This window comes from Ammospiza caudacuta, chromosome 2 (assembly GCF_027887145.1).
Source record: "Ammospiza caudacuta isolate bAmmCau1 chromosome 2, bAmmCau1.pri, whole genome shotgun sequence".
Classification (NCBI taxonomy): Eukaryota; Metazoa; Chordata; class Aves; order Passeriformes; family Passerellidae; genus Ammospiza; species Ammospiza caudacuta.
The window spans coordinates 55,084,061-55,105,952 of record NC_080594.1 but is presented as its reverse complement, the minus strand read 5'-3'; the positions used below and the strand labels follow the sequence as shown (position 1 = coordinate 55,105,952).

At 42.1% G+C, this 21,892-nt stretch overlaps 1 protein-coding gene across 1 annotated transcript; it reads right to left on the bottom strand.

The window, feature by feature from the left end:
• Positions 1-2,813: 2,813 nt before the first annotated feature.
• On the bottom strand, positions 2,814-11,080 carry RFXAP (regulatory factor X associated protein). Its single transcript, XM_058825583.1, has 5 exons — positions 11,036-11,080; positions 8,341-8,440; positions 7,597-8,258; positions 4,986-5,093; positions 2,814-3,041 (listed from the first exon to the last, which is right to left on the bottom strand). The coding sequence occupies exons 1-5, from the start codon at positions 11,078-11,080 to the stop codon at positions 2,931-2,933; spliced, it is 1,026 nt and encodes a 341-aa protein (XP_058681566.1). The 3' UTR covers positions 2,814-2,930.
• Positions 11,081-21,892: the final 10,812 nt, after the last annotated feature.

Here is a 21,892-nt window from a genome sequence, read left to right as displayed (position 1 = left end):
ATAATTTTGGTAGAAAACGGTGTACAGCTTAACACTGCTACCATAAACAAGTTTTTATTAACAAATTAAATATTAAAAATTAAATATTAAAATTAAGGTTTAAGAATAATTGGAAAAGACTTCTCCAGATGTCCAAGGAAACATCCCCATAACAGATCACACAGCCGGTGCTACATGGAGTAAGAGGGTTGCACTGATTACATGAGCTCAACTGGGAATTCTGGAAAAAATCATGGACTGGCCAGAAGGCAAAGATTTTGGAGCATTGCCGAGAAGACTTGTGCACAAGAAGAACCCACACACAACCAGTTAACCAGAAGGTGAAAGAGGCTATGCCCTATTTAGTGATGGATCCTGTTGTGTGGCAGGAAACCATCAGAGGTGAACAAGTCATTGAGGCTGCTGAAAGAGAAGGCAAGTCAAGGCAGTTTGCAGAGGTCAAAACCATCTGAACTAGCCAGAGAAATTGCTGAATGAGAAAAGTGACTTGCCTCTATCTCTATCCTGACTCCTGGATGGTGGCTAATGACCTATGGAGGGGGCTGCAAAAATGGAAGAGGACCAATTGGCAATGCAAAGATAAACCCATCTGGGCTGGACTGCACCTGCACTGGGGCAGGACATCAGTGCACAGGTCGAAAACTTGACTGGAAATGTGTATCAGAGAGATGTTCACATGCCCAAAACCCATTCCACTGAAGTACAGGTAGATAACGCTGCCAAAACTGAATTAACTTAGGTACACTTGGACTGGGAGTGGAAGGGTGAGCCATTTATAACCTGATGGGGCCATGAAACATCAGCTGCAACAAACAGATGTGCTCATCAATGACGGACTGACCTGACCATGGAGGCCATTGCACAGATCATTCATAAATGAGAAGCATGTGCTGCAATCAACCAAGCCACTGAAGTAAACTTTCCCTGGAATAGAGCAGCAGCTGGGTTGCCCGTATGGTGAGGCCTGGCAAACTGGACCATTGCCATAAACACACCAAACATATGGTACATACTCACCATGGTAACAACTGGATGGCTGGCAACATACCCTGTAAACCACTGCCACTGCTCAAGACACCATCTCAGATCTTGAGACATATTTTGTGGCAACATGGTAGCGAGAGAGAATTGAATCAGACAATGGGACTACTTTTCAAAACAACCTAATAAACTCTTTGGCAAAAAAACATGGCATTGAGTGGACATCACATCCCTTATCACCCATAAGATAAGGGGTTGTGTGGTATAACACAATCACACAGCCTGCTGAAGACTGTGTTAAGTGTTAGGTAATGGGGCATGGAAGGATTGGGATGTAAATTTAACAGAAGCCATTTGGCTGGTTAACACCAGATCTGCAAACCTCCCTGGTACTGAACAAACAAAACCCCTACACACTGGGGGAGGAGATAAGGTCCCCATACTATACATGGGAAGTGACTAGGAAAACCGGGGTGGATTTCTCTCCCTATAGGAAAAGGCAAACCCATTTATGTGATTGTCTTTGCTCAAATACCTGGGAGTACTTGGTGAGTAATGTAGAAGGATGGGGAGAACCGTGTGTGCTCCATAGAGATTTGACCCTGGGGGGGGAAACAAAAGGACAGGGGATGGCACTAATGAAAATTCATAAATCTGTATGTCCAGCCAAAGTCAACCCATCACAGCCCCTCTGCTCTGGTGAAAATGCCATCTGGTGGACTGCATCCAGTTCTGGAACCCACAACACAGGAAGGACATCCACCTGTTACAGCAAATCCAGAGATGGGTCACAAGCTGATTAGAGGGATGGAAGACCTCTCCTATGAAGAAAGGCTGAGAGAATTGGGATTGTCCAGCCTAGAAAAGCAGTGGCTTCATGGTGACCTAATTGCAGCCTTCCAATACTTGAAGTGAGCCTACAGGAAAGATGGGAGAGGGACTTTTTAGAAGGACATGTAAGGACAGAGTAAGGGAATAAGGGTTCACACTAAGAGTAGATTTAGATTAGATATTAGGAAGAAATTCTTTACTGTGAGGGTCGTCAGGCACTGGAACAGATTGCTCAGAGAATCTGGGTATGTATAGCCCCTCCCTGGGAAATGTTCAAGGCCAGGCTGGACAGAGGTCTGAGTAAGCTGGTCTTATGAAAGGTATCCCTGTCCAGAGCAGGGGAGTTGGAACTTGATGACCTTTCAAGGTCCCTTCCAACTGTTGAGGAACACATCTGGTGCAGGTAGTTGATTTATAAGCTGCAGTTATAGATGCAGATTGAGATGCAAATTGAGCTCTGGGTGGGAGCAATGACAGGAGGCAGTGAACTGCCAACTCTTTGTATAACAAAAGGCATGAAGGTGAGTGGCCAGCCAAGTGAATGGACACTGGGATGTGGCAGGAATGGAATACTCAGAAGGGAAGATTCAGGAGGAAGAGCCTTACACTGTGATGGTATAAAAGCCCAGGAGTTCCTTCGTCTGAGATCCCTCCTTGGAGGCACCAGCCCAGGCTGTTTCTGTGTTATTACACTGTTAATAAATTGCTTTATGGAACAAGGTTCTCAAGACCTGGGGTCAAACCAGTAAGGAAACCTGGTCTGACTGCAAGCCAGGTGTGCAGGGAGTCGGGGGGGCACCTGTCAGATCACTGGAGCTACCCACAGTGAAGGAGCTTTGGTCCCAGAAGTTGAAGTCTCTGGCACTGGGAGAGTGACTGTCAGAGAGTCCTGTGAATGGTCAGACTGGGAAGTTTCCATAACACCACCTTGTCTGCTCACAAGTCTGCAGACACCCAAGCAGCTCAAAACCTCAAAAAAGTGCAAACAGGAAACAAATACATAACAACAGCAACTTCCATTTTTGTTTAAACACTGAGATTCTTGGTATTTATACAAAATACAGATCCTGTCCCTCCTTCAGCACCAGACTCATCTGCAGATCATTGATCTTTCCTCATTACCCAGGTGCACCTTGAAACTGTTGCTGCCTTTGTTCCAAAGCTTGTTGACTTAACAGTTGCTGTTGTTTCTGTAGAAACTGCACTACTTCTGGGCTTCTGAGTAGGGACTGAAAGAGAGAGAAAGTGAACTTTATTTTACAAAACTCACATACGTTAAATAGCTACCACAGTAATATTTTTCCATTACACTAATTCACACATTACCCACTGCTGTTGCTTAATATCATAAAAACCCTGTAAGTATAGCAAACAGGAGTAATTTATTGACATACAAGAACCAAAACATCTTTCAGTTGTGCTTCAGTTCTACAGCTGTGCTTCAACTGAGCTAATTTCTACATTTCTCACGGCAGATCGCTCAAAACCAGTTTAACAAATGAATAAAATATTGTAATCCTGAAGCAAAGCTCATGCGCCTGTCAGAGTTCAAGCATCGGGACTATGCCCATAGCACATATTTTAGTTTTAGGCAGTCCTGTGAGGAGCAGGGAGTTGGACTCAATGATCCTTGTGGGTCCCTTCCAACTCAAGATACTCTATGGTTTTCACTGATTGTCCAGAATTTCCCAACATTTCAAAACAGAAGCCCATCCATAGGGAATGACTTAAAAAACTCCTCTGCATTTAATCAAAAGACAAAGTATCTAAAAGTATTTGCATTTGGCTCCTGGCTTGAATGGCTGCAGTCTGTAATCCAACTGTAGTTGTTCACTCTCATTCCTGCATGGTGGCAGCACAAGTGATTGTAAGGTAAAATGGCAAATCATGTGGGAATTGATTCCTTCCAAAAATTATTACAGGAAAAGGGTTATTTTTCAGCTGAATTAATTCCCTAGATGCTTGCTCATTATGCATGGTTACTTCAGTGATATAACCAAAGAGGTACTGCAACTGCAAGTCAGAGGAGAAAGAGAGAAGCAAGAACCAGATCAAGGAGAATCTGAATTTCAGGAATACTGGAAGGAATCCTGAGTTCTTAAGGAGCCTTGACATAATTAGTGCAAAAGCTCTGAAAATCTATTAAAAGAGCTTCTGGTTGCTGTACGTCTATTAAAAAATAATGTTTAATTCCTAAGATACCTTTCAAATTTAATTAAAAGCCATGTTCATGGAAACAGCCAGGAAAGGGGACAGCAAGCCAGTAAGTGGGCATGAAGAACAAGAGAATATATGAAAATTACTCCACAGTTCATTACTTGTTTTTGTCATGAAAACTGAAGAGCTATGAATACTCCTCTGAGTTTTAGACACAATCACTAAAAAAGTGCTATTATTGAGAAAGAATTATCAAGAAATACCTCTAGGTAGTTGTATACCTAAGACTGACATGATGTTTCTTTTAAAGCTTTCCAAATTTCTGAACAAGCACTACAGCACTATAATGAGGATTGTTAAATTGCATTAATTGCACAAGTAACAGAGGAAAATAAACAGTCCCATAGCTTTTAAAGAATAGAGACTGCAAAAACATGCAGCAAAGAAAGTTGTAGTGAAGAAGTTGAACAAACTGTAGGTACTGAATGATTTCCCCGCACTTGGCTTAACTTGTTAAAGGAGAAACCAGTGTTTAAAAAACTTTACAAGACTCGCCATTCATGCAGTCTGCAAATATAATAAATCACACTGTTTGCTTAGAGTTTGATTTATCAACACACATATACACAACTTTAAGTTTGATATGATACATCTACAATTTCTAAAACACACCACAGTAAACCTTACATGAGACCAATAAAGTCCATTCATTGTTCTACCCAAGGCTTTGCTTGAACAAGCTAAAACCATCTCAGTTATACTGTAGGCACTATTTACCCTAAAGAAACCACCCCATCTGTTACTACCAGAACTTCAGATCATTAAATTCAGTCATCTTAGTATTCTTCACAGAGAGACTGAAGCACACATCTCTGAAGCATGTTTCAAATTTGAAATTATGCACTTGCAGTGCATGCTTATTAAACTGATTTTCTTTTTTCACAATGGTGGCAGGTAAACACTGTTACATTGCCTTCACTTATTTGAATCCAAAACCTCTCAAAAACAAGACTTACCAGCCTCTTCTTATTCAATACTTGTTCTAAAAGAGTAGGTCTTGCTGGGCGATCTCCAATGGATCCTGTTCTCTGCTTTGTGACAGACACTGAACCTTCAGCACTATCCTGCACACGACAGAAAACAAAAACAAAAAACAAGGGAGGTCAGACAATGAACTCTGATACAGTCATACACAGAAAATCCCAAGAGTAAAGAACATTTGCCTCCTTAATCTGAAGAGCAAAGTAACAGCACAGGAATGGAAATCTGTCTATTCAAGACCTGGCCTCTTCTTTCCACCTCCTTTCACTATTTCACCAGCAAGAGTGAAGCAATGCATCTTCAGAGTTAGTCTTCTATACTGCAAAACTGAACAGGTTACTAGGGCTAGTTAAGGGCTTCAATTTATTTGACTGCATTTCTTAAAAATGAAGTCATTTACAACAGGTCAGCCTCCAGCTTGTGGAAATGAATGATATTTACCGTTTGTAATTGGGCAGGAATGACAATAATCCTTGTAGTACCAAAATGTACTTCAGAACAGTATGATGAACACACCAAAGCTACAGGCTTCTTTCTTCCCCCCCAGGTTTATTCTGTTCCCTGTACAGTCATCTGAATTAGACAAACTAGTACAATGTGGCTCTACAATCTGCTCTAAAGAAAATATGAAAGGTTTGGAAAATTTCAACCAATGCTGAATCCTATGTGTATTACATTCAAAACTTACTGATATTTCCATCTACCTGAAAGAGTTCAAAAGCAGGAACAATAAAAAACTATACCAGTATCTTTCACTTCTATCCACTCCACAGAAGTGAAAAATGAAACTTCTAGTAGGAACTTTTACTGAAAATGGCCTCAATAAACATCACTGTAAAAAAGTAAAGTTAGCACTAAATACCCTGCTTGTTCCTGCAACTTCAGGCCCTAATTTCCTTACATTCAAAGCAATCTCCACTTGCACAAACTGGGAAAAGAAAACCCACCCTCTTCCAACATGCAATAATCACTATTTCATGCTACAGATCAAAAAGTGTTAACCCATCACTACATGAAATGCGGCATTTTTACCCTTCTCCCATACTGTCCCCTTTCCTAAACTAGCACAAGTATTTGTGTAGACACATCATGAATTGAGCACGATGAACTATCAGGGAAGGAAGAGAGAAGAGGAAAAGTCATGCTGGTATATAAATCTAGAATTCACTCTCCTTTTCAATAATGTGTGCTCTCTTATTAAAATGAGAAGTAGATACTCGAATTAGAAAAGGCTCACAAAACAGCATGGATGATAATAGTGTGTAACTTTTTCACTGGAAACAAGCATGCCATGCCTTTTCAATGTGAGAAGGAAAAAAACTCGGACTAAGTATCACAAACACAAGAGGAACTGTTCTAATGTAAACACTACCTGGCAAATTAGGTTGACACTAACAAGATTCAAAAACAAGGTGAATATTCACACCAGGTAGCAGACCTGAAAAAACCACCAGAATGTAACAGAGCCACAGAGCTTACAAGGGTTCAACAAAAATCCAAAATACTATATGCAACACTTATCAATTATAGCTACAGAATACATCAGGAAAACCTCAGCGAGTCCTTTGAACTGAAAGAGAAGATGAGAGAACATTCCCTAGCAGCAACATGTACACTTCCCTTTCTAAAAGCACCTGCCTCGTGGCTTTTACAGATACTACAAAAGATTCTTTCGTGTGACACCCAGCATGGTTACTATTATATTTACATGAAGAAAAATGGAAACAGGAAAAGATTTTGGTGGCCAGTTTGCAGTTAGATCAGTTCCCAGTCACACTACTCCGGACACAGCTGCGATGACATAAAAAGGTGGCTTTTAGCAGGAGCTCCGGGTAAGATTTCTTTTCTTCTTCTGACAATCACTATTTCACACCTACCCCTTTGAGCACAAACAACTCATTGTGTAATTATGTAAATGTATTTAGTGTAAAACTATTTCCCTTTTTTGTTTCATCTAAATACAAGATCTGAAACACTAACTCTGTACAAGCGACCATCACAGAAGGGCCCTAGCTGAGTCACAAACTGTAGGAAAAAGAGTATTTTAAAAAATGTACATTACCATTAGTTTTCCCACTGATAGTTTCCCCATCTAAACAATACACATTAGCTTATACAAGTTAATTATGAACTAGCCGTGGTGGAAATATTTACCTGCCATTTAATATCAAAGTAAAAACCAAAAAGCATCCTGAAGAACCTACCCAACTGACTTTTGTACACCTGATACCCAAAGCCTTTGTGACTTTAAAACCCCACACTACAGCACCAGCTGAGAAACAAGTCTGACATATCTCTTAGTCTATACTTTCCTACCGCGGGAAAAAAAGCCACGCTGCAAGCGAAGCATCTTCCAGCGATATTTTTTTTCTTGGAACCTGGTATAGCTGTAAGCTTCCACAAATTACGCCAGAACTGTAAACAAACGGTGTTTGGCTGAAGAAGAGCGAGCTGCAGGACGGCCCTGAACTTCTTCCCTGTCCTCTGGCCGTCTGACAGATCCCTACAGCCCCCAGGCAGCCCCAGCTCCGAGGGACCAGCGGCACCCGAGGGTGTCCGGGCCGGGCCCCGCCGCCCCCGCCTCACCTCGGCCCGCGGGCCGCCCCCCGCGGCCGCCGCCCCGCCGCCCCCCAGGGCCTGGTCGCTCTTCTTGCGCTTGTACTTGTCCTTGTAGATCTTGTTGCGGTGCCGCTTGCACATCCAGGGCTTGCGCTGCTTCACCACCTGCGTGGTGGTCTCGCTGCAGCCCTCGTACGTGCAGCTCTTGCACTCGCCGCCCGCCGCCGCCTCGCCGCCCGCAGTCCCCGGCGCCGCCGCCTCCTCCTCCTCCAGCTCCTCCAAGCTGGCCGTGCTCTCGCCGCCCGCCGCCTCCACCTCCACCTCCTCCTCGCCCACCTCGATCTCGCCGGGGGGCCCCAGCTCGTAGAACACCATGAGGCCGCCGCTAGCGGAGGGCGGCAGCTGCGGGTCGGCGCTCGGCTGCAGCACCACCCCCGCCGCCCCGGCCACCGCCTCCTCGCCGCCGCCGGGCTGCATCACGAGCAGCGTCAGCTGCTGCTGCTGCTGCGGCGGCGACGAGGAGGAGGAGGAAGAGGCGGAGGAGGCGGGAGCGGCGGCGGGGCTGTCCTGCAGGGCGGCGGTGCCGTGCCCGGCCCGGCCCGGCCGGTCCCTGAGCGAGCGCACCGCTCCCGCGCCTCCGCCGCACCGCCCGCGCGCAGGCGCCACGCGCAGGGCGCACGCGCCCCGGCCTGCTCAGGGGCGGGGCCCCCGTAATGGCGGCACCGCCCCCGGGGCGCTGTGGAGAAATTTGGGTCGGGACTGTAGCGGCACCGCTGGCGTGAAGCGTTAGAGGCCGTGTTAGAGCCGCCAGTGTGGTTTGGCCCCGGGTGGTAAATGCTCGTGGTCGAAAGGAGCGTGGAAGTCGGAGGGTCTGCAAGCAATCAGAACGTTATATTAGTATATTGCGCGCTTGGCGGGGGAATTGGTTTGTTAGCCCCTGACTTACTGTGTAAGCACACGGTAGTGGGTTTGGATGTAAGGGCCGGGTGAAAGGAAAGAGCGAAACATTGTGAAAAATGCGTACTTTATGATTGGCTTTTCACAAATATTGAAATGAATATTATATGTGTTGTGTCAGAAATTAATGCTATATTAATTCTCTTAAGTAGTGTGTTAAATATAGTTTTAGGTCATAACAAAATGTTAAAATAGAAACTATACAATATAGGATACTTTTTCTCTAAAGAATGGACTCGCACCGAGATAGCAGTTACAGGACACCTAAGTCTTTCAGAGAAAGAGAATTTATTGCTCCATTATCAGGAGAAACGAACTTCTTCCCATCTCACTCGGGCAGAATGATGCCGCTAGGATTATGAGGAAGAAGCTGACATTGGCCAGACAGAATCCTTTGAATGGAATTTATGTATCATATATGAGGTGTAGGAATATGCAACAGGCTATTGCTTTGAAGGGTTAATCCTCTGTTAACGGGTGTCCTTTTTCAGGCATGTGCTGCCCAGAAAAGGTACCCGGACATCTGTAACTCTTTGTTTCTATTGTCTCATATTGTCCTAATTCAAATTGTCCAAATTATTATTACTCTATGTGTATTACTATTTTTATAATAATTTTGTTAAACAACTATTAAACTATTAGAATTTTAAAAACAAGAGATTGGCGTTTTTCACAAGATGAATTAGAGGGGGTGAGGGGTCAGAGAGAGGAAAAGAAAATTAAGAAATGAGAGAAAAGAGAAAAATGAGGTGCTACTCAGCTTTGGAGGGAGGTACCTTTTCATGGGCAGGTTTCTTGCTTTCTATGCAAATTAATTATCGTGCACAGTCTGCTCTTTCAGATCTTTTGGGAAATAGCTCAGAGAGCTTTGTGAAAAACGCCAACCACTTGTTTTTAAAATGTTAAAAGTTTAATAGTAATAAAATGGTTATAAAAATAGCTATATAATTAAAGTAATAATAATTTGAACAATTTGGAATAGGACAATATGAGATAAGAAAAACAAAGAGTTAGAGGCAGTCGAGGTACCTCTTTCTGGGCAGCACAAACCTGAAAAACGACACCCGTTAACAGAGGATTAACCCTTAAAAGCAACAGCCTGTTGCATGTTCGTACACCTCATACATGATGCCAAAATTCCATTCAAACACAGGATTCTGTTTGGTCAGTGTCAACTTCTTCCTCTGAATCCTAACAGCATCTTCAGGGCTGAGCAAGGCAGAAAGGACTCGATAAGAGACCAATAAATTATTTTTCTCTGAAAGATTTAGGTGTCTTATGGGTGCTATTTCGGTGTGAGTCCTCTCTTTAAAAAAGGTATTTAGATAGCATAGCTTCTATTTTAACATTATGTTATAACATAAAACTATATTTAACACACTACTTAAGAAAATTAATACAGCATGACTTTCTAACGTAACACATATAATATTCATTTTCATATTTGTGAAAAGCCAATCATAAAATATGCATTTTTCAAGGAACTTTGATGGTCTTGATCTCCTCCCACAGCCCATGCCCACATCTTGCCCTCATTCCCATGCTTGTGTGATACTGTGTTGGGCTCATCTCCAGGAACTACAACAAGGCTGTTAGACCAGGAAGAGTGCTGACCTCCCTCCTCATGGCCCCCGTCTCCAGCCACATCTTCTCCTTTCTCACAGAGCATTGACACCAGCAATCCTCATCTGTTAGTGCAAACAATCCTTGGTTGGCTCCGTTGCTATCCAGCTATCGTTTTTGAGACATACACATAATCCCATCATCTTCTGGGATTCTACGCCCTGTCAGCCTGCTCAGCCTCCTGCCCTGCTGGGGTCATGTGGTGGCTGTCCAGATCCAAGCTTTCCTGCTGCTGAGCTTTGCAAGTGCTGTCTCCAGGCTGTACTTGCATCCTTGCTCTTCATCCACTGTCACTTGAGAGTGCAGATACAGGGATGCAGTTTGGCTTCTGCCACTTAGCCTTTTTGTTTCCTCTAGTGACAGCCCATGTGGCTGTCAGCATGCTGCTCCTTGCCCTTTCTTCCTTTGGATGTCAGTTCTCTCCTTGGGTTACTTCTGCATGGCTGCGAAGTCCCACTGATTTCCATCTGCTTGATCACCTGCTGTTGGCCCCTCTTTATTTGTCTTAGCTCCTTTCCGTGGGTTCTTGCCTTTCTCACTGCACACAGCAGTTCATCCCATATTAAAGAATGCTGCTGACTCCATTTATTTCCTGGCAATTACTGAAGCTCCCTTTTCCTGTTACTAAGACAAATGATTATGCCGTTTGCAGTTGTAGCCCTTCTGTTTCGCCCTCAATCTTGTCATAATACATTTCTCTCTCATTTGTCAAAATAGTTAATGATGGTATAGTCCTAGAAAAATTGCAGTGAACTGAGTAACTCTGTCCTCGTGAACTGAGTAACTCGGTCCTCATTGCCTTTGACCAAGCAGTCATGGGTGAGGTGATCTCCAGCTCCAGGGTTTAAACAGGAATTACTGACTATTTTTGTCAGTTAAGGCTTACTTTCCCCATATCTGCTTCAGTGTTTTTCATCTCTGTTACAGCCATGCTAGGACAACTTGCCAGAACCTTTCTTTAGGACTCAGCCTTGATCTGTGTCAGTAGTGAAAAAGACAAAAATTTCACATTGTCACTGTCATATTTTCTGGAAAAATCCCCTCACCAGGATTTCTTCTCCTGGGAAGCTAAGAAGCCTCAAAGAAAAAGGAAAGTGATATTATCTCCTTTGTTTCTCCTGTGTTTTGCTGCTTTGATATGTGGTTGGAGATTGTTTATCCAACATGTGAATTGTTTTGACTTAATGACCAGTCATGGTCAGGCTGTGGTGGGCTCTGGAAGGGAGAGTCGCAGGTTTTTCAGTAGTATCTTGTTAAGCCTTCTGTCTGTATCCTTCCTCTATGTTTTAGCATAGTATTCTTTAATATAATATAAAATAACATAAAATAATAAATTAGCCTTTTAAGAACATGGGGTCAGATTCATCAATTCCTCCTCCATCTGGGGAGCTCAGAAAATACCACACGCATAGCTTTGTTTTCGTCCCACTTCTTAACTATTTTGATGTCATCACAAAATGTTTGGGGTTTTTTTTCACATTATAGGTCCATTCAAATAATTTTTGTTTATTTCTTTTGCTTTGAATGCATCTTGAAAGAATGTCTTCCTAAAATTCTAAGTTCTCCCAACATTATTTAAAATAAAAATCCAAAGTAATAATGAATCAAAATAAATCACATTTTTCTACAGCCACACTCCCTGCATGTATATACATGATAACTAATTAAAAGAAATAGGAAACTGATAACCTTTAAATTCTAGGAAGAATTGTTTGGGCCCTTCATCCACTTCTGTGAAGCCTCACTGAGACAGCCGGGTTTGGCATGGGCCAGTCTGACCAGCAGACCAAAGCAGTTAAAGACTACATGAGAAAATTATTCAGGGAGTTAATCTTTCCAACCAAATGCTCTGCTGAAAACTCCCTCTCTTGTAGAAAAAGGTGAATTCTTAGACACTCTGGTAACATGTGAGGATTTCATGGGAGACTATGCCTGGAAGCATACTTTGACTCCATGGTTCTCATTTTCCTCTTCTGAAGAAAAAAGAGCAACAAAAAGCCACAGAAAACTGACAGTTCATTACAAAGATATTGAAGGGGTTAATTAGTTAGCAAATTGATTTGATATTTACTGAGTCTCTTACTGTACTGGAATGTGAAGCATCATCTATTTTTTTTTTAACCCAGAACCTTGTAGTCTGCTTGCTTGAGGGCACAGAAACATAGACAAGTAGTAAATTAGTGACAGCTAACAAAGCGAGTCCTTCTTAAAAAGCTGCCACTTGTTTTCTCATCTTGTTTTCTGCCTGGTTTGCTCAGAAAAGAGAAACATTCCAGTGGAAAAGAAATCAAAAAAGTAGTTGTTTCTTTGGGCTGCACTTCTGTAAATCTGTCTGCTGGAGAAGGAAGGTCATGTTTGGAAAATTTTATCACCACTCTATCCATCATTGCTATCCAGTCAGGTGCAGTTGCATCATGTTTTGTATTCCCAGGTGCAATTAAAAGGAGAGGACAAATACAATTATTGAAATGCAATAAGTTCATTTACTGAAATGTAATAAGTTCATTTGTCCTCAGGCTGATATCTCTAAATAAATATTTAAATAGATTCTCTGATTTTTCTGCTGTCTCTTCTTTTGTATTTGTGAAATAGTTCATTTTAATGTTCTACATTTCTGTGCTAGTTCTTACCATCCAGTTCTTAATTGTCTTGGAAACAACATGTTTTAAAAAACAGATACAGGTTAAGATCCAGAAAGGTAATAATCATTAGAAGAAGTTGATTTGTCCTGCTTACAAATCAAGATAGTACTAATGATTATAGCTGAACTAATATTTTCAAATTGTTAAAGTTGTTTTAGCACTCTTCCATAAGGGATGATATGCATTTTGTTCAGTTAATATCTATCTGTGTGTCTCTCTATCTATCTATCTATCTATCTATCTATCTATCTATCTATCTATCTATCACACAAAAATGCATTTGCCTTTATCATGTGCTGTAAGAGCACAAGCCATACTAAGAATTTCTGTGAGACATGGGACTCTGAAATTCATACATTCAGTGTTGTGATATCCCTACAAATATAATCTAAATGCAAAGTATTTTGTAACCTTATTGCTGTGGGTTGTCCTAAAATTAACAGCTTGAGTCAAGGAGAGCATTTGGGTTTTTTAAAAAGAAAGGAGTGGTACTTGAAAGATAAACAGGAATGAAAGAAGACTGCTAGAGGAAGCTGAGAAGTAACAGTTTTTAAAATACATCGCTTTAGAAACACATTGTTTGATGAGGGATCCAAATGCAAGTATAGAGTCAAGAGAGATTTTTCTGCTTTGTTGTACCTTGTACTGCTTAGCCAACTCCCCATTTATTCTCCCTACTTGCTCTTGATGTTCGAGCCAAATTGAACAGTGATACAGTCATGGAAAGATTCAAAAGCTCAGCAGTCTGAAAACAAATCTCCCCTCAAGGTAAGGTGATGTGCAGATGATCAATGTGCTCACTGATACAAATGCCCAGGTACCAATGAGTGCTGAAATCTTACCACAAATAGCAAAGCAAAGGAGTATTAGCTACTACAATCAGTCTGTTAAAGCTTGATTTTCAGATAAGTATACAAAAATTTGATGCCAATTTCATCAAATCTTATAAATGTCTCTCTTTGCACTGTTCAAGTATACAAAATGAGGGTAATCAGAAACTCATTAAGCTTTATGAATTACAGACAAATTCATTTTTGCAATCATAGAAATAAAAAAATTAACTAAACAGAAGTTTGGTTTGCATTATGATATGTATTCTGGTTTTAGTATATGTGTGACAAGAATGGCCATTAGAAATAGGTTTCCTTCCCCATGCCCCTCTCATCCCTTACCTTTGTCCCATGACAACAGGTAAATTAAATAGGTATGCTGAAAGAAAATCTGCCCTTGCATATATTTACACATAATTAGACATAAGTAAATCAGCTTTTTAACAAAGTTAAGATTTACACAAGATGGTAAAAAATTTAAATAATTTTTAAAATAAAATTGTTAATAAAATTAAGATTTACAAGATAGTAAAACCAATCAAAACCAGACATGAATAAAAATGTGCAGGACAGGCTTTAGAATATACCTCAAACCTCACACTGGACAGTTATTAGCCCGTGTTCTCTCCGCAGCTTTAGTTACTGGAACACTACTAATTTTCAAAACAGTGCCTCTTTGATGTTCTTTTAAATTTCTGAAGTAAAACTTAACTGCAGGCCATTTTGTTAGTCTAGGTGATTTCCATTCACAATGAATGGATTATATTTACCATTCACAATGAATGGAGTATATTTACTGCTTTTAGCTTCTGGGTAGGCTCTGTGTCATTCTGGATGTTGTCCCCCCCTATGCAGAGCCAACATCCTTGGACATGTCCTGAGCTGTCTCCTAGTCTAGGTGAGTTGTTATATATGCCTTTGTGGTGTGGAACAGTGAGTACCTTGGCAGAAGCCTGCATTGCTAATTCTAATTATTACTGTTTCACAGGTTGATTCCCTCTCAATCTAAATAATTGAATTCAGGCCTACTTTAAAATAATATTTCTCTCTCTCTCTCTACCATAAATAACAGAAAATTGCTTACTGTAAAAATAGTAGGTATAGTCACTATGGTTAATAAAGCAGTAAATATAAAAAATGGGATACATTTGAAAAATGAAAAAAGAAAAGCAGTGAACTGTTTTAGACTATGGAACATTATCCTTCAGTAGAAGTAGGGAGATCCTTGCTTATTAAGAAAGTTAAAACTAGATGGAAGCAAAGCTCTAGATAAGAGAAGCAATCCTCTCCTGGCAGGGAAATACGTGATTAGCTGCTCTGTCCATTGCCAACAACTGTGGCTGCCAAACACAGGCAACTCATACCTGTGTCTGAACGTCAGCATCTTTTCCTTCTTATCTTGTAACAACTGATAACATTGATCATGTGTTCTGGCCTTTGTGCTGACATTCATAGAATCACAGAACGGTTTGTGTTGGAAGGGACCTTACAGATCATCTAGTTCTAACTTCCCTCCATGGACAGAGACACCTTCCACTTCACCAGGTTGCTCAAAACCCCATGCCGTCCTGGCCTTTAACACTTCCAGGGGATGGGGTATCCACAAGTTCTCTGGGCAATCTGTGCCAGAATCTCACCACCTTTATGTTGGGAACCCCAGAGCTGGGTGCAGCACTTTAGGTGGGGTCCCACCGGCGTGGAGTAGAGAGGCAGAATTCCCTCCCTTGACCTGATGGCCAACCCCCTTTTGGTGCAACCCAGTATATGATTGGCTTTCTGGGCTGTGAGCAAACTGCCAGGTCCTGTTGAGCTTCTCACCAGGGACTCTGTTATATGATCCAAGGGAGTCACACCTTGGAGTCATTCACTGACTTATTCACAGGTTGTGTTCTGTGAATAATTTATCACTTTAATCAAGCAGTGAACTACCTTCTGTGTAGTTCTCACATGTATGCTTTGCATGTCATTTCAAGCAAAAGTTGGAATATTTATTTCTGGGATAGTTTTTTGGACAGCAAAATTTATATTTTCTGTTCTGGCTTAATGCCACGCATTTCTCACATATAAGTGTTATCAAAGGTTAATTTTTCTGAAAGAAGTATTTCACACTTGAGAATCCCCTTAGTGAAAAGGGTGCCTCTAACTTATTAACAGGAATTTCTTTCCTGAACTAGAGCTATTTTTGCACACTTCTCTGGCATTTGTTGAAGCTGTGAAATAGCAACTTTGTCTCTTCTTTTACCCAGTCGTGGAGGCTTTTCTGTTTTGTTTTTCATTATCAAGTGTATGTGTGTGGAGGGGTGTTATTTGATTTGCTCTGTTTGAGAGACAGTTCTTTAAAGAGCAAGAGAATCAGAATCACTTTGTCTTCTTTGTACTGCAGTGCTGTAGAGGGTACCCACAAAGGGAAGGGCAGAGGCATAGAGTGTTCTGGACACAGGAAAGTCAAGATGCCCTGGTTTATGAAATTGAATAGTAACAACTATCAGTAAATAAGATTTATTGGCTCCTCATTTATATGCTTTCCTAGCCCACTCTTCCTTTACAGAAAGTCAGGGAGAAAGGAGTCCTTCATGGAAGGCCATTTGTTGTATTCTGCTCAATGACTTATACCTGTTCTTTTTGAAATTCTTGGCAAATACAGGTACAAATGAAGTTCATATATATAGGGACTTTATTATGATCAGATTCAGACTATCAGAGAATGAAATGAATTAATTTTTGCATGAAGGAGGGGAAGGAGTTATCACTGTACAGGACTGAAGCATGGCTTGATTCTCAGTAAATCATGTATCTGTGACTATGAAGCTGTTTATTCTCTCCTTTCTCAGTCTGACATTACAAGACTTTATTTATGTACAGGAATAACATTTTCTAGACAAGTGTGCTGTCTTTGTGCTATGTGCATACAGCTATTCTGCCTTTCATCTTGGCAAACAAGAACATGTTTGTCTGAATGCTGGCCCTGAAGCATCCATGATCAACAGCCTGTTGGAACACCCTTGGGAACCCAGCTGTTTTCAAAGCCATTCTATTAAAGCTGGATGTTTAAACAGTGTAATTTTGGAGCAGTCAGGATCCAGACTTCCAACTACATCAAGCTGGTTCCAAGTAGAGGATCCTGAAACCAGTTTTCAGGAAGCTCAAAAGGGATTTATTAAGGGGCCATTAGCACATGCCTTAGTCATTAGCTTATATCTTCTAATTACAATTGCCTTTATCCTTTTTCTTTTGCAGAGATCTAGGGACAGTTCCTTGCTTAGTTACCAGATGCCCTGGTGTCGCAGACATTTTTTTCATAGAAATCCTTTCTTTGGGATTTGTGCATCTTCTGGGAAGCAAAGGCCCCAGAAGAAGAATGTAAACAATTGTTATCAGCTGCTGTGAAATGTAGCAGGTGCTCCTGTGATTGGATCATGTTCCGTGTTTACAACTGGGGGCCAATCACAGGAGCAAGCTCAGGGACAGATTCCCTGGATACAGAACTTTGTTATTCATTCTTTTCTATTCTATTCTTAGCTTAGCAAGCCTCTGCAACTTCACTCTTTATTCTTTTTAGTATAGTTATAATGTATTATATATCATATATCAATAAATCCAGCCTTCTGATCACCAAACAAGATTCTCATCCTTCTCTCACCCTAGAGACCTCCTCAGGTCGTTGTAATATTTGGTGACCCCTCGTGTCAGAGCAAAAAATAATTTGATAAGACCAGAGGAGCAAAATTGCTGCACTGGGTAAAATCCTATATGTGTAGTATTTGGTGGTGGCTTTGAAGTGACCACAGAAGTGGATTCAAGCCAGGACCTGAAGAACTGAAGATCCTGATTTGGACAGAGTTCACAGCCAAGGCTGACCACAAGTGAACCTTCTTCTGGAAAACCATCAGGAAAGATGTTCGGAAAAAGCAGCAGAACCGTGGAGCGAGCCAGAGCATGCTGGACTCTTTCAAAAGGTACTGTTGGCTTTTCTATCCCTGAGGATTCAGCCCTTCCTGATGAACCAGCCCTTCGTAGTTTGTGGTTGTTCGTATGGCAGACGCATGCCTTGGAGGAAGAGGTTCAGTTCTCTCCTTCAGAGGAGAATCTTATTGCCCTCTGGCAAGAATGGTGTAGAGAAGATGATTTTTTTCTGTCAGCAACAGATCTCTATGAGTTCTTTCGATGGGCAAAGCTTTTTGAGTTCTTTACTGATGTCCTACACGCTTTGGATGTTTTCGTGTGGGAGTGCATGGATTCCATTTTTTATTTCGTCTGGGGCCAGGGACGCCTTTTGCCTCCTGTCTACCCAGCATTTAGAAAGCTCTTCCCAGTTTTGAAACGGAGAGCAGCTGTTTTTCCATGGATTTCTAACTGCTATGGGCAGGCCCCGTTTCCACCATCCCCAGTGGGAGAAGACCTGGTGGGGGATGAGTTGGGGCTTCCCAGCCCCCCCTGCTTCGCGGCGGGGGGGGGGGCTGAAACTTCGCCGCGAGAAGAAGGTTTTTTTACTCTTTCTCCGGAGCCTGCGCAGATGGAACCTTCTCCTCCCCTACCTTCTCTCTCTCCGGGGGGATGGCAGTGGGTGGTCCCGCTCAAGCTAGCGCCGTTGGTGCCGCCCCTGGAACCCCGGCAGGCCCTTCCCCAGCTGGCCTCTCGGACTCTGCCCTGCTCAGAGATGGGGGTGGAACCGGTCTCCGAGGCCTTCCCGCCCCTGCCAGCGCCAGCGTCTGAGAATGCAGAAACAGCACTTCCTGTCTCTGCTGAGTAGTTAGGCGACGACGACGCGTCTCCAGCTTCCGGCTCAGCGGAGGAGAAGATTTCTCCGGCCCCTTTGGCCCCCCCACTGCTTCCATCGGCCTTCCCGCCGCCTGCACCGGCTGCCCCAGCAGTTCTGCCGCTATCAGAGACCCTGTCCTCCGTGTCGGCGTCAGAGACTGCCCTGGAACCGGCGACTTGTTCGAGCTCGGACCATCCCGGACTGGCTGCCCCAGCAGCGGCCCCGGCGGCTGGTCTCCCTTTCCGTGGAGCGGGGAGCGCTCGCCAGCTGACTGTGGGGACAGTGTGTTTGCCTGCTTTTAAGATCAGCATTCTCGGCGGGTTGGGGGGTGGTTTTCGGGGATTGCCCCCTGGAGGCTGCCATCTCTGCCGCCTCTCTTGCGCCCTAGTGGCATGGGGCAGGTGCATCCCAAGAGCTCTGCCTCTGATCCCCAGCCCGGAGGGGGTGGGGATGATGCCATGGGGCAGATGAGAGAAAAACCCGATGCATTGCAGGGGAAGAGGGCACAGTTGGAGGAGACCATAGCTGGTTTGCTGTGGGGAACAAACATCTCCAGACCCCAGATGGGATTTCTGGGGAAGGCTTCTATTTCCTCACTGCTGGCATGCCTCAGTGGTTTTGGGAAAAGGAAGCGTGTCACCACCCGTGCTGCCATTGTACTGGCAGCAGGGTGCAGGCCTGTGGGAATGCAGAGCCTGTGTCATGGGTTTGGCCTGGCCTGTTGGGCTCAGGAAGTTCCTGGGCCAGGGCCAGCACTTGGCCTCTTGATGTTTCTGGGAGTTGTGGTTTCTCCTACTGGTCCTGGTCCCCCTTTGTGGGCCAGTTTTGGGGTTCCTGGTCCATCATGGGCCAGGGCCCCCAGGGCTTTTCCTTCTCTGGCACTGCTCTGCTTGGTTGCTGCTCTTTTCCTTTTCAATCAAAAAAAAAAAAAAAAATTAAAATTAAATAAAAATATTGAAAATAGCAGGCAGCAGCTCTGAAGCTCTGAAGCATTGAAGGGCCAGAAAAGGACATTCCAAAAATTGTTCAAATTGTTTGAAATTGTTGTAAGACTGTCGATGGTTTGTGATAACTATTGATGGGACTTTTGCAGAAGTCTGTTTCAGGACCAAAAAGGATTCTCAGATATTCCAAGAGAAACAACTTCAGCTCATGGACTGTTCCTGAAACTCAGCTGCTTGGACTTGAATTCCCTTTGCATTGTTTTTTGCATTTTCTTAGATTGTAGGGTTGTTTTAGTGATTTGTTAGTATTATATATTTAACAGGTGAAGAAATTTCCTGTTCATTTCACATCAGCATTTTTCTTTTAATTTATACAATTTAGAAAGGTGAGATGTCGCAGACATTTTTTCATAGAAATCCTTTCTTTGGGATTTGTGCATCTTCTGGGAAGCAAAGGCCCCAGAAGAAGAATGTAAACAATTGTTATCAGCTGCTGTGAAATGTAGCAGGTGCTCCTGTGATTGGATCATGTTCTGTGTTTACAACTGGGGGCCAATCACAGGAGCAAGCTCAGGGACAGATTCCCTGGATACAGAACTTTGTTATTCATTCTTTTCTATTCTATTCTTAGCTTAGCAAGCCTCTGCAACTTCACTCTTTATTCTTTTTAGTATAGTTATAATGTATTATATATCATATATCAATAAATCCAGCCTTCTGATCATCAAACAAGATTCTCATCCTTCTCTCACCCTGGAGACCTCCTCAGGTCGTTGTAATACCCTGGGACTGCTATTTCACATGAAACATTTTTCTCAAACATGGAATTTCTTGGTCCTGACATGCATCATCACCTCAAGCATTTGTATTGATCTACAGTTATTTTGGCATTGCAGTACATATATTGAGATATATATACATGCATATATTTATATGCATGTTTTTCTGGAGGTGTGTCGTACACTTGTACTTAAGCATCAAAATTTCTAGGCAATATTAAATATTGAGAGAAGTAAGGACAAGTCCTCCATGAGGACTTTGTATGTGTAATTGTGAAGTTTGTTTTGTGTTCTAAATAGATGGCAACTTGTAGGCTTGTTGAATTGTTAGCATTCAACATTCTTTTTTGTGTTTTGTGAACAGTCTCACAGTGGTCTGTGCCACACAGTCTGTTGAAAAGTGTTTGGAAGGGAAAAGTGTGCAACCTGGAGATTTCTGTCCTCCGCTCTCAATTTCCTAGACTTGTGCATCCTATATAGAGCTGGGCATTTAAACTATTGAAAGCAGAGCAGGAAGCATAAAATGCAATTTGAATATTCTCAAACCATGACAACATTTTGTTTAGCTCCCCATTATTGATATAGGGATAATTATGACTTATCTTCTTTCCAACAGAATATTTTACAGAAAAAATTCCCACCACTTCTAAATATTCCTCTTTATATTGCAAGTGTTGAACAATTCTTTGTAATAAAGAAAATGGTTCCCATGGTATTATTTTCTTATTAAAAATTACTTGTCAAACAACAGCTTAGTGAAAACAGTCTTATTCCAAGTAATTTTTAAAAGTTGACTAAGAACCAGGTAATTCCTGCTCAACTGCTTTTTCTCAATAAAGAATTAAAATTCATGCTTAGAAATGTGTCAAAGTCTGAAAACTGTAAATTCATTCCTCTTTGCTTCTCTTTGGCACTGTCACTTGATCAAGAGTGTTCTCTTTTTTTTTTTATACTGAAATGAGGAGGACCAGTAGTTTTGGACCAGTGCTCTCAGGATAAAACTAATTGACATTCTGCAGTGTAAGGAGTACACAGATGCAGATTTTGGACTTGATTAGTGGTGGTGAAAAATGCCAGTGCTGTGTTTTATATAACAAACACAAGTTGGAAGTTTAAATCAATATGCTCCCCTGAAACTGCCTGTATTTCAAAAGATTTTTAGATGCAGAGAATCTAGATGTTACATTCTGCCCTTTTTTCTCTTTTAAATAGGCACTATTGATTTGATTGTTTTCAAAACAGTATGAATAAAGTGAGTATATGTTTACATATACTTGTTCATTGCCTAGTGTGAGGAATGGCTAATTGTAAAATCCAGCTCTGATTTAAGGCCTTTACAGCCATACTGAAATCAGTAAGAACAATCCAACCCTGCCAATTCCCACACAATTGTACAAATACCACTCAAAGCAGAATTTGGACCTAAAGCCCTTTAATTGTTGACAATTCTTCTACAACTCAAGCCTTACTCACAGGGAGATCACAATACCTTCAATTACTCGGGCAACGTCTGGAAGATCCATCTTTCTTGAGGGAAAAAAAAGAAAGAGTAAAACAAAAATGAGTCACCACTCCTGACTGCAGTGGAATCCTTAAAGGCTGACAACTTATTTCACTGTGTACTATCCTCCTAGTTTCCCCATGACCTGGATCTCTTGTTACAAGAGTAAATGTGTCAGATGTTTGCAATTACATGACCAATTGCAACTGAATTTGGCCTATTTCCACCATCAAGTCAAGCATCAGACTTGAGCTTGTATATAGTATCCTTGATTTCTTGGTAGCTTGC